We start from the raw sequence: 13561 nt of genomic DNA, 5'->3' as shown, positions 1-13561 counted from the left end.
AAAGAAAGAAAGAAAAAGTCTCTGTCCTCAAGGAACTCACAGTCTAATGGGCAATACAATATAAAACAGTTATGTACAAACAAGAAAAAGCAAGGTAAATAGGAAATAATCACAGAACATGAGCATTAGCATTATGGGAGAATGAGAAATCTTCTTGACAATGATGACTTGAAGGAAATCAGAGAAGATAGGGGAAATCAGAGAAGATGAGGAGGGAGAGAAATAAGGCACAGAGGCTACATAATAAAAACATATAGTCAGGAAATGGCACATCCTGTGCAAGGAATAAGAAGGATGCTGGTGTCACTAGATTGTAGGGTATGTGGAATGGATTAAGGTGTAAGAAGCTATAAAGGTAGAAGGGATCAGACCTTGAAGGGCTTTAAAAGTCAAACAGAGGATTTTATATTTGATCCTGGAGGGACTAGGGAACCATTGGAGTTTATTGACTAGGAAGGTGACATGGTCAGATTTGTGCCTTGGGAAGATCAATTTGATAACTGATGGAGGATGGACTAGAGTGTAGAGACATTTGAGACAGGTAAACCCACCAGCAGGTTATTACAACAGTACAAGTATCAGGAGGTGATGGCTTGGCCCTGGGTTGTGGCAGTGTAAAAGGAGAGAAGGGAACATATAAAGGGGATGTTGTGAAAGTAAAAACCATAGGATCTGGCAACAGATTGGCCATGTGGGGTGAGAGTGAAGAGTTGAGGATGACCCTGAGATAATGCACCTGGGAAAATGGGAGGATGGTGGTACCCTTGACAGTAATAAGAAAATTAGGAAGAGGGAGGATTTAAGGGAGAAGGTAATGAGTTAGATTTTGGACATGTTGAACTTAAGATGTCTACAGGAATATAGTTCAAGATATTTAATAGTCAGTTGGAGAAGTGAGAGTGCAGGTCAGTATTGAAAATCCAAACTATTGGGTAGTATTACCTCATGAATTGCAAATCAGATAACTAAATGAGATAAATCCAAACTTTTAAATACCCACAATTTCCTGGGCCAGCTTAAGCAGCAAGTTACAAGTAAAATGGATTCATTGAATGAAACTGAAAGTTTAAAAATGAGTAGTGATTGATTGGCACAGCTGCAAAATTTAAACCCCATTCCTCCATGTTTGAAGCAAAAACACTGTTCCCTCCAAGGTGAATGAAAGCATGAAGGTCCAGAGAGAGAGCTGTTAGAAAGAGCCAGAGAAGAAGCACTGATTTCGCAGTCTGCTATGTTGAGGTGGAATTTTGATCCATTAGATTAATATACCTTGGCAGGTTGGTATCTTTTTTGACCAGTTGCCTTCTGCTTGGCACTTTATTTCTGGGAAGCTGTTCAACACTTGACCCTCAGGGCAATAAAAGATGCATGTGGACTCATAACTGAAGTTCCCCCAGGGGTGAGAGCAATTCATCAGCATTGGTTTATGAAGAGTCAGTTCTGGACATTTGACAGCTGCAGAAAAAATGAGGGGAGGGGGAGAGTGAAACAGAAAAAAATCAATATCACTTAATTTCTACCCTGGGTAAATGTAAATGACGATAATAACCAGTGCTAATAAAATATACTTGCCCTTGGAGGAAGCATTCTTTTATTCACATATATACATGAAGCTTATTTGTGAAGGATGGAGGGCCAGACTTAGAATTAAGGAAACTTTGGTTCAAGTCCCTACCTCTATAAATTTATACTATACTAACTAATCCTGTGTGTTTGTGGGTGAGTTGTTTAACTTCTCAGTGCAAGTTGGATGGATTTATAGATAAATGGCCAATTTGCATCTGTGGATGGGAGTTTTCATGTCCAAAGTTCCCAACACTTATGAAATCCCAGGTCTGGACCACCACCAACAACAACCCATTAAGTAGCACATAGGAAAAATCAAACTAAGTTATCAGCTTCTATAAAGCTTCCCCCACTCAAAACTTCACCAGCTCTTCTAACTTTATATATGTCAAAAGATACCATGGATATGGTATTCAGAGTGCTGGAATTATCTAAGTATTTAAGTACAGTTTGCTGATTGATAGTACCTAGAAGCAAAATTTGATCAATTTTGATCAATTTCCAACTGGTTAACCAATTCTATTATACATTATCCTCCCTCCTTTAATGCCTTGTCCTCTTGTCTTCTCCAAACTCTAGCCCTGGGTTACCTCCATCATCTGCCTTCGTTGTTCCTCTTCACATTTCTTCTTTTAGTTTATAGTATTTCATTTTTCCCAGTTGTAAGTTAAGAAAATTTTTAGTATTCATTTTTACAAAGTTTTGAGTTCCAAGTTTTTTATTCCTCCCTTTCTCCCCTCCCCTCTTCTGAAAATGGTAGGGAGTTGGATATAGTTTATACATGTGCTATCATGTAGAAATATTTCTACATTAGTCATAGTTGTGAAAAAAGAAATATCAAAAGAAAAAAACACGAAAAAGAATAAAGTGAAAAAAATATGCTTCAATCTTCATTCAGAGTTCTTTATCTGGATATGGATAGCATTTTCCTTTGTCTTGGATCACTCTGTTGCTTGGAAGAGCTGAGTCATTCATAGCTGATCATCTATGTTGCTGACAATGTGTACAATGCTTTCCTGGTTCTGCTCATTTCACTTTTCATCAGTTCAAACAAATCTTTTCAGGTTTTTTTCTGAAATCTTCCTGTTCATCATTTGTTATGTTCAATAGTATTCCATGACATTCAAATATCACAGCTTCTTCAGCCATTTTCCCAGTTGATGGTTATCCCCTCAATTTCCAATATTTTGCTACCACAGAAAGGGCTGCTATAAATATTTTTTCACATGTAGGTCCTTTTCCCTTTCTTATGATCTCTTTGGGATACAGACCTAGCAGTGGTATTGCTGGATCAAAGAGTATGTACAGTTTGGTTGCCCTTTGGGTATAGTTCTAAACTGCTCTCCAGAATTATTGGATCACTTCATAACTCCACCAACAGTGCATCAGTGTTCCAATTTTCCCATATCTTCTCCCATATCCTGCACCAACATTTATCATTTTCCTTTTTTGTCATATTTGCCAGTCTGACAAGTATGAGGTAGGATCTCAGAGTTATTTTAATTTGCATTTCTCTAATCAAAAGTGACTTAGAGCACTTCTTCATATGTCTATAGATAACTTTGATTTCTTCATCTGAAAACTACCTCTCATATCCTTTGACCATTTATCAATTAAGGAATGGCTTGTATTCTTATAAATTTAACTCATTTCATTATATATTTGAGAAATGAGGCCTTTATCAGAGATACTTGCTGCAAAGGTTATTTTCCAGCTTTCTACTTTCCTTCTAATCTTGGTTGCATTGATTTTGTTTGTACAAAAGCCTTTTAATATGATCAAAATTATCTATTTTGCATTTTGTAATGGTCTCTATCTCTTACTTTGTCATGAATTCTTCCCCTCTGCATAGATAAGATAGGTTTGCTATTCTAATTTGTTTATGGTGTCACCTTTTATGTCTAAATCATGCATCCTTTTGACCTTGTCTAGCTACACAATGTGAAAGGTTGGTCTATACTTACTTTGGGTCCTGTTGTTTTCTAGTTTTCCCAGCAGTTTTTGTCAAGTTGTGAGTTCTTAACCCCAAAGTTAGGTCTTTACATACTATTGAACCATGCCAGGGACATTCATGTAACTGTTTCAGCTGGGCTCATTTTATGTGTTATTTAATCTCAGCTGGGTCTTCACTGCCACACTTCAATTCTTTAATTCTTTTCTGATGATTGATTCTATCATTTTATCCACATCAATAATTCTAAACTTTCTCTTTTTCCCATGTGATACTACTTTCACCCTCATCTTCTTAGCATTTTCCTATTTTACTGAGGAAATATAAACCATTTCTTGTACACTCCTTGTTTCCCTCACTCCACACCTCAAGACCCCACTTTTTAATCTCTTATTCTCTTCTATTTTGCTCCATTTCTAGTAAAAAGGTGGCTTTTTGCCTTGTCGAGGCCAAACACTTTATTTGTTCTCCTGATCCCATTCTTTCCTATCTCCATTAGGAGTTTGCCCTGTCAATCATTTCCTCTGCCTTTCAGCTTGTCGCTACTAACCACTTCCCCACCACTGTGCTTAAAAATGCCCATTTTCCCATTACCAAAAAATAAAAAGTAAAAACTCCTTTATTTGTTCCTGCTATCTCTTCAAGCATTCTATAATTCTCTTCTCTTTCATTTTCCTAGAAAGTCACATTCATTTTCTCCATTTCCTTACTTCCCACTTACTTCTCAATCCCTTGTAATCTTCTAATCCATCCCTTTCATCCAAAGGAGCCTCTTCAAGGCTAATAGTGATTTCTTAGGTGCTAAATGCAAAAGTATTTTATTGGTCCTTGATTCTCTTGACCCCTCCATAGCTTTAGGCATTGTCAATTATTCCCTTCTCTTGTGTTCTGTCTCTTCCTACAGCATCCATGACACTTTCTTTCTTGGATCTCTCCTTATCTGGTTGTTCTTTTTCAGTCTCCTTTGCCAGGATCATCATCCTGATCCTGCTCACCAAGTGGGGCTTTGTTCTACTCTCTCTTCTTTTCTCTCTGTACACTCTTTCTCTTGGTGGCTACATTTGCTTCCATGAATTCGATTATCGTCTCTATTCAGATGACTCGTAGATCTATCTATTAGGCCCTCATCTCTCTCCTGAGCTCCAGTCCCTCTTTATTAATTGTTTAATGGTTATTTCCAATGTTTGTCTTAAACTCAACAAGTCCCTTCCCCTTTCCCACCCAACTCAACATTCTTCCCAATTTATTTATGTAAAGGGCACCATTATCTCTCATATGATCACCTAACCTTCAGCTGAAAATCTCTGAAGAGGAGGAATCCTTTACTTCTTGAGAAAATCCATTGTACTTTGGGATAGTTCTAATTAAGACATTCTTTCCTTGGATCAAGCTTATTTTCTTCTCTTTGCAACATCTATCCTTTTCCCTAGGGTCTTACTTCGGGGCCATATAGAACAGGTCTAATCTTTCCACATGACAATTTTTCATACACCTTCATGCACTTTTTCACACACTTGATGACAGTCATTACCTTTCTTCTTCCTACAGATTATCACTAGTTCTTTTAACCAGTTGTCCTATTGTACAAACTTGAACCCTAATTTACCACTTTGACTTCTGATATCCTCACTCAATTGAAGCTAATCTCTTTAAAATTATCAATGATATTTTTTTCATGGGTTGGCATTTATTATTTAAGATCAAGAACAGGTTATGAAGGGGGTGGGGGGCCTAGGGAAGAGGGAAGAAGGGAAGAGACAGGGAGATGAGAGCCTCTCATCTGTGTCTGCTCCAGATGGGATTGATCCTGATTTCTGAGCCTTGGTCTAGGGCACACAACGAAGCACATGACAAAATGGGGTTACAGGGGGTCCAGGTTTAGGAAAACATTGGAGGTGGCCAGAGTTACACATCCAACCAGAGATGGGGGCTGGGGTTCTCCTTGGATTGGTAGCACCACTTCCTTTTAGGAACTGAATCATCATAAAAAGTTCCAGCCCACTTATTTCAACTCTTAGAAAACATTCTTGCAGTCTTTGTGCTAAAGAAGTCTTTCATTGTCTTTCTAACTTCTTGTACTTTGCTTCTAGTTTCTTTGAATATGCGTCCAACTTGTAAGCTGCCTGCTCAAGAGCTGCTACTTGCTCCTCAATTAAAGTGATCTGATCCAGATAAGGTTGAAGTGCTGCATATTTCTGGTTTAAATCCTTTAGGTTTCTACTTATGTTTACTGCAATATCTTTAATTTCTAGATACTTAAAGCTAGTCAGTTTGTTCATATTTTCCAGAAGTTTATAGTTTTCGCTGGTGGTGGTCAGCTCGCCCATCATGTACATGGCCATTTTGGAGAACATGTCTTGACACAGCCCCATGATGTCTTCCTCAGAGGGCTCTGTGGCCTTCTCGGCCATCTCCACCACAGTATTGAGTAGGCTGGGGAAAGGAGGAAGGGGAAGGATGGAGGGAAGGGGGGGAGTGAGGGGGGAGGGTCTCTCTTCCTGGATGCTTTCTTTTCTTTATTTTGTTTTGTTTTGGTGGCACCGCTCTTTCCTACTCCTCCTGTGTGACCACTCTTTAGTTTCCTTTGCTGGTTCTTCCTCTGCAATATGTCCTCCAACCCGGGGTATTCCTCAAGATTCAGTCCTAGTCCCTCTTCTCCCCCTATTGTCTCCCATATTAGCCTCATCAGCTTCCATGGGTTTAACTATCATTTCGATGCAAAGGCATCACCATATGTTCAGTCTCCCAAGTTTATAACCTCAGCATTATCCTAGACTCTTTTCTCTCCTTCACTCATTTATTCAGGTTTAGCCAGACTTTACCTTCACAAGTTGGAGGAGGTGCTGTCCACTTGCCAGAAGGCAAGCATTGCAAGCTGTCAGATCCCTTCAGCACAAAGCCTTTGTTGCAGGTAAAATGGCAGATTGAGCTATCTCTGGAGTTTCCCTGGTTGTAGAAACACTCTCGGCTCCCCCACTCTGGGTCTTTTAATACTGGGCACTTAATGGCTAGAACATCAAAACAGAAAGTTCACAAGTCATGGACCTATTATTAAAACTGTTTTGCTTAACTAGCACCCAGAGAGCTCACATTTATCTTCAATCTGACTATGTCACCCTTTCCCTTTCAAAAGTGAACACTGACAAACCATGGCTCCTATTCTACCTAGTCCAATGGCAATACTACTGCATGTAATGAGGCAGTACAAAGAGTACTAGCCTGGAAAATAGTAGACCAGTGTCTTGGTCTTCCACTTATTGTGGACAGGTCATTTCACCTCTCTGAAACTCAGTTTTATCATCTGCAAAATGGGTATCATGGGATGGCACTATACTTGTACACAGATTTGGTGAGACTATTTCAGTTGTTGGTTAGTTGTTTTTCAATCATGTCTGACTCTTCATGACCTCATTTAAGGTTTTCTTGGAAAAGATACTGAAGTGGCTTGCCATTTCCTTCTCTAATTCCTTTGACAGATGAGGAAACTGAGGTAAACAGGGATAAATGATTTGCCCAGTATCACACAGCTAGTAAGTTTCTGATTTGAATTCAGGAAGATGAGTCTTCCTGACTCCAGGCCACCTAACTACCCTTGGTGAGAGTATAGCATTTCATAAACCACAGAGTATTATAGAAATGTGAGCAATGATAATTTACCTTTACAATATGGAGGGGGGGTTGTCCAGGATCCTGAAGCTGTACACTTGAGTCTCTGGGTTCCCATTAGCATAAGTCCCCTCTTGCAGGAGAAGTCACAAGTGGAGTTATAGCCCAAGTTTCCATGTGGCCCAGAGCACTGTAGCATCCCCTGGGGTGGAGCAATTAATGGTGGACATTTGATTGCTGGAAAATAAAACAAAATTTCTTGAGGTTAGCTCACAAAAGAAACTTTTTAAATTCTGTTCATTATCACAATGAATTATATCATGCACAGAGCTAAAGATTTTTTCTAATTGGTAAGATCTATTAGCTAAAGTAATGACTAGCTAGGCAAAGTGGAAGATACTTCTTTACCCCCATGGCAAAGGTGATGGAAAGTATTGTAGGAAGATATATATGTATGTGTGTGTATATATATTTTATGCATACACACATACACACATTTATGTAGGAACCTATCATGGAAGATACTTCTTTATTTCATTTAAATTTAGATATTGCAAAGCATTAGAAAATGTAGCTCCAAAAATGGTCAAAATCCTGGCCTGGGCATAGATTAAAATGACTCTGCTAATAATAGTCATTATAATTATCAACATTTCAGTAATTCAGAAGTCCATATTTCATTAATTTCTCCATGTTAAAAAAATAGTTTTAATGAATTTGCACGGTAAGAAAAAATCATCACCTAGATAGAGGTCAATCCTCTGGTTGATTATAGGTCTTTTCATGATAAGATAGATAAATCTTCAGGCAAAATACACACAAGTCATTGCCAAGTTCCTCAACAGAGCCTTTCTACGTTGATGGGATCTACAAAAATTTGTTTTCTGTCATCATATCTGAGTAACTGGCAGACTGATAGACTCTTTTTTGTCTTTTTAAAATTAATTTTTTTTTTGTTTTCTACATTGCCTGATTTCCCCTATATCCTTCTTCTAGCTCTCTCTCAGAGACCAGGTCTTACAACAAAGAACTTTTTTTCAGTGAAAAGGAAGAATGTGGGGGCGGGGCAGCATAAACCAATAGATATATTTTAAAATGACAACAGATGCACTATTCCACTCCCCGGCTTTCCCTCATCTATTCTGCAAAGGAGTTGGAAAGAGGTATCTTTTCATATCGCTTCTTTGATACCCTGTTTGTTCTTTTTAATTTTGCAATATTGACTTTCAATTGTTTTGAGTTTGCTCTTTACATTTGCATTGTTGTAGCATTGTGTCTGGTCAGGCTTCATTTTGGTTAATTTTTCCCTCTTGCTGATTCAGAGTGGAAGTACTTTTCAGAACCTTTGTATCCTGGACAGCACTCATGATGTTCAATTTCTAGGAGCTCTCTATACATTGCAAAGTTCTGGGATCCTCATACCATGAATATACCTGAACAGCCACAGTAATATATTGAATGACAGTTTAATCTTCTCAAAAGATTTGAGAAATTTTTTAAGTCTGGGGGCATCCAGATTTGAGGATTGAATGGGGAATGAGAAGGGGAAGAATGAAATCAGCATTTATATAGCTAGCACCTACTATGTTGCAGACCCCGTTGTGCTAAATGTTTTTTTTATACAAATAATATCTCCATTAATCTTCATATAAACCCTGCAAGGTGGCCACTATTATTATCCACATTTTACAGTTGAGGAAACTGAGCCAAATAGAGTTAAGTGACTTGACCAAGGTTACACAGATACTAAGTGTCTGAGACCAGATTTTAACTCAAGTCTTCTTGATTCCAGGCCCAGGGCCCTAAAATCATCAGGTTCACTTCCATGAAAAATATAGAAGGTATCTGATGCCAAAGATAAGCTGTTCTTCATCTGTATCCTCATGGATATTGCAAAGGTTAATGCAGAGGGGGAAGTGGGAAGAGCTAGTGAGCTAAAAAGAGTTTGGGCCAGCCTAGGTAATGTGATGGTCACTTTAACACTCCTTGCTCCCATGAAGCTATGGAGTATGACCTATTGAACACTTTCTCTCTCTCTCTATCTCCCCCTCTCCCTCTCCCTCTCCCTCTTCTTTTCCCTCTCTATATCTTTCTCCCCATACCCTTTTGCTTGTGTGTATGTGTATGTGTGTGTGTGTGTGTGTGTGTGTGTGTGTGTGACAAACCACTTTTTTTCTAGTCTTGCCTCAGGAACTCTTCTCAGAATAGTGTTTTTAAGTACATAAAATAAAAATACATAGGATTCAAAGGAAAAGGAAAAAAAGAAATTTACATGATAACTTTCTTGTACATTTGGAGGGAATAGCAAATTGTATATTTTTGCAGTTTCATGTGCAATCATCTTTTTTATTATACTGTGTTATGGAAATGCTTATTTTGTTCGCTGAGGTGAAAATAAAATAAATTTTTAAAAAAGAAATATAGTTATTCCCAATTTTAAAAAGGAAGTTCATGGACTCCGATTAAGAACTGCACCATCAAGACTGATTATTTCTGTCTCTTAGGTGACTATTTTCTTTTCTTTCTTTTTGTTTATCTCATCATAATTAATTTATATAGGCAACTTTCATCAGAATAATAAGTTCTTGGTGAGGAAACTCCCTCTACCAATGTATACAACTCTGCAGTTTATAGTCTGAGTGGGACAGTAAAGTTTAAGGACAATAAAATAAAAGAGCAAACCCCTGGGAGTTAGGGAATTAATATAGGATAACAAAAAATGGTGAGAGAATTAGTAGAAATTTTGCCAGGTCACCTTTTGGAAAGGATTACTCCATTAGTTCAATTTAGTTAAGAAATCCATTATCTGAGAGCAATAATGAAACCTTGGCCTAATTTTTCATCAGAGCCAATTTTTCATTATATTTAAAGGGTGGAGGGAAGGGCAGAATAATGAAAATATTTTTGCTTTACATTACTATGTAGTATTGTGGTTACTGGACAGTAGAGGGCACTATTATAATGCAGTATGTAGGTTCCATGAATTAATTAATCATGTAGTCTGCATATAAAGAGGTTATGACCCATAGTTCTTGGGGAGCGATTTTTTAGTTGTTTTCAAATATAGAATGATTGCTTCGTTCTAGGTAACTAGGTGGTATAGTAGATAGAGTATTAGACTTAGACTTGGGGTCACGATGATGAGTTTGAATCCTGCTTCAGACACTAACTAGTTGTGTGACCTTGGGCAGATCACTTAAATTCTGTTTCCTCATTTATAAAGTGGGGAGGTTGAACAATTACTTTTAAAACCAGTTCTAAATCTATGATCCTATAATCCACTCATGTTTTCTCAATTGCTTTTCAACTCAACCCAACTAACATTTATTATGCACTTTATTTGTTTGAGACTCTAGGGATAAAAACCAAACAGTCCCTGAGCTCATGGGGTTTATATTCTATTGGTGGGTTATGGCAGGTATGCAGCTACATGAATACAACAGGAAGGACTTTGAGTAGGAGACAGTATTTGAGCTGAGCCTTGAAAAAAGCTAAGGATTCAATGAGAAGAGGAAGAAGGTGGAGACTACATTCCTGGCATGGGTGACAACCTTTATTGAAGTTGCTAGTATGGAATAATGGGTACAAAATGTGGCCAGATAAGAAAATAAAACTATAAATGATCAGAAATTTAAAAAATTAAACTAGAAATGAATGTCCTTGGCTTTATTATCTTAACAACTACTGATAACTTTGATTTTCAGATACAAAGATGAGGCACTGATCTGTTGTGCATTTTGAATAGTCTTTCCAAGAGTAAATTTGTAAAAAAAAAAAAAAAAAAGTATCCATTTTTAGAATTATAGCATCTTAGAGTTGGAAGGGAGCTCAGTAGTGAAAAGATTGTTAGATTTGGTGCCAAAAGACATGGGTTCAAATCCTGGTTCCACCACTTATTATCTATATGGCTGTTGGCAAATTATTTAACCTCTTTGGGACTCAGTTTCCTTGTCTGTAAAATGAAGGGATTGGACTCAATGACCTCTAAACAGACTTCCAGCCCTCAGTTTATGACAATCCTGTGATTTAGTTGTGATCTTAACTTGATCACTATGGGCATGTATTTGAGAGAGAGCTAACACAAGTTTCTTAGTTTTTAATCCATTCCACATACCCTATAACCTAATGATACCAGTCCCTTTATCATTCCTTGCTTGTGATTAGGTAACTGAGAAAAGCTACCCAGACCTTGTGACCATGTGACAGTACTCTAACAAAGAGATTTAAACAGTCACAGTCTCATTGCTTCAGAAATATTTTAAGCATTTTTGAATTGTGAGCTAGCTGGTGCAGTGGATAGAGCATCAGATTTGGAGTTCAGAGTACCTGAGTTCAAATCCAGTTTCAGTCACTAACTGGTTAGGTGACACTGGGCAAGTCTCTTAACCCTTCTGTACCTCAGTTTCCTCATCTACAACATAATAATAGCACCTTCCTTGTAGGATGGATTGTTGTGAAGATAAAGTGAGATATTTGTAAGCTACATAAATCTTAATTACTATTATTTTTTAAATATCATTAGTTCATCCCAATGCCCTGGCCAAATGTAAGTTTTATTATAAGTTTGCAAATTGGGTAGTGCAAATTAATAGGAGAAAATTATTGAGCCAGAGATAAAGGCTAGAGAGGTGGCCTCAATCAGGAAAACCTGGCTTCACAACTTCCTTCTGACACATACAAATTGCATAACCATGGGAGAGTTTCTTAAACTTTACTGTCCCACTAAGATTACAAATTGCAGTGTTATGTACATTTAAGACTACAAACTGCGGAGTTCTATGCTTTGGTAGAGGAAGTTTCCTTGCCAAGAACTTATTATACTGATAAAATCATGTCTGGTCCAAAATGGAGTGATGTTTCATGATAATGAGCTCAATCTCTGTCTGGAAATGGGGAAATTGTTCTAGATAACTTCGGAGGTATCTTCCATCTTTGAGTCTAATAGTCCTCTACATAGATAACCAGCAAAATAGACATATTAGACACCCAGACAGCACAGGGAAGAACAACTCAGTAAAGAGTGAGAGAAATCCTATCTTTTTCTTTATTGTCACTCTAGGAAGACCATCTCAAAATTTTTTTATCCCCTTAGGAACTTTGGAAGCTTATTTTCTGTCCAATGAATGGTCGATGGAGCTAGCAAAGCCTAGAGTGTCTAGTAGGAGAATAGTAGGGAATTTGAAAGAAAATTGGCTTGTTGTTCATGAAAAGAGCACTGAAAAAGAGAACTTGATGTCATACTCATCTTCCAAAATGGTGGAAAACCATTTCTTCATTCAGGATTCAGTGCTTATGTGGAATCTCAGATAATAAAAATAAAATAATTTCAAGGATTCACCTAGTCTGTACTTGTCCCTGTAGATATGACTTCACATAATGTGTCTGGAGAAATTTTCCAGGGGAAGATGTTCTTAGAATCTTAATACACTTATTCAAACACATCTTTGGGTTACTTCTTGAATCCTAAATTAGGAACCTTGAGAAGCTGACTCTGAAATGTTAACAACTGGTCCAAAAGTAGGTGACATAAGGCTCAGTAGAAAGCATGAAGTAGTTAAAGGGAGCTGTTATGTTTGTTCTTGGGTCTCATGATGACACATGAAAAAGGAACAAAAAAGGCCTAGTGCATCCTACCTTGACATCTTGGTGGGTCAGCTGTCCAGTGTCCAGAAATAGTACAGTGCAGTTTGTCTGATCCAATTAAAGAAAATCCCTCATTACAGTTAAATTGGCAGGTTGATTTGTAGCGGGAATCTCCAAAAGGATGAACACAGGTCATTTTTCCTTCCTCAGGTGTCAGCAAAGGTTTGCATGTAATAGCTGCAGTGAGAAGTGATAAAGGTTGAAGAAAGTTTATTTTAGAACACAACAGCCAGCCCATAATTTTGTATTTATGCACTCGGGAGCTCTCCTTATCTCTCCCCTCTCAAAGTTAGAATGTAATTGACATCAATCATTTTCCAATGAGAATCTAATGGGGAAATGCAGCTGTTGGTCTATGTACTCTTGGAAGGTTCATCATTCAGGAACTTAAGCTAGGATAACAAAAGAAGGAAGTCAGTAGACCCAACATCTAAGGGGTGTGTGTGTGTGTGTGTGTGTGTGTGTGTGTGTGTGTGTGTGTGTGTGTGTGTGTGTGTGTGTGTGTGTGTGTGTGTGTGTGTAGTGTCCCAAAAGTCTTAAAGCACTTTTAAGCTTGAATAAATTAATATGCAAGTAACCGATTTTATATGTCATATATTACATATTTTATATATAATATACGTATGTATATGTGTGTATATATATGTAGATACAGATGGGTGTATATATATACACCCATCTATATCTACATCTTTTCTATGGTCACTCCCATTTCTTCCTTAGAAAGAGAGTGAGGAGAGCAACTGCTACTATTCTCACTGAGGCAGGGCAAGTCAACAAGCATTTATTAAGCAC

At 37.7% G+C, this 13561-nt stretch overlaps 2 protein-coding genes across 2 annotated transcripts in view; both read right to left on the bottom strand.

Moving 5' to 3' along the window:
- The window catches only part of SELP (selectin P), a 43005-nt gene that overhangs the window by 6593 nt on the left and 22851 nt on the right, over nucleotides 1-13561 (bottom strand). Inside the window, exons 9-12 of the mRNA XM_072648700.1 lie at nucleotides 12758-12943; nucleotides 7175-7360; nucleotides 6340-6525; nucleotides 1270-1455 (exon numbers count right to left, since the gene is read on the bottom strand). Coding sequence (XP_072504801.1) covers nucleotides 1270-1455; nucleotides 6340-6525; nucleotides 7175-7360; nucleotides 12758-12943 — 744 coding nt within the window. The remainder of the gene's footprint in view (nucleotides 1-1269; nucleotides 1456-6339; nucleotides 6526-7174; nucleotides 7361-12757; nucleotides 12944-13561) is intronic.
- Nucleotides 4839-5943, bottom strand: LOC140529781 (biogenesis of lysosome-related organelles complex 1 subunit 2-like). The gene has a single exon (XM_072648701.1). It carries the CDS (start codon nucleotides 5926-5928, stop codon nucleotides 5572-5574), a length of 357 nt encoding a protein of 118 aa, XP_072504802.1. The 5' UTR covers nucleotides 5929-5943; the 3' UTR covers nucleotides 4839-5571.

This window comes from Notamacropus eugenii, chromosome 2 (assembly GCF_028372415.1).
Source record: "Notamacropus eugenii isolate mMacEug1 chromosome 2, mMacEug1.pri_v2, whole genome shotgun sequence".
NCBI classification, from domain to species: domain Eukaryota; kingdom Metazoa; phylum Chordata; class Mammalia; order Diprotodontia; family Macropodidae; genus Notamacropus; species Notamacropus eugenii.
Note: the sequence above shows the minus strand (reverse complement) of the source record. Positions and strands in the feature narration are given on the sequence as shown.

Coding starts and splice junctions, on each gene's coding strand:
- LOC140529781 (XM_072648701.1), bottom strand. CDS start 5,928: ATGGCCGAGAAGGCCACAGAGCCCTCTGAGGAAGACATCATGGGGCTG.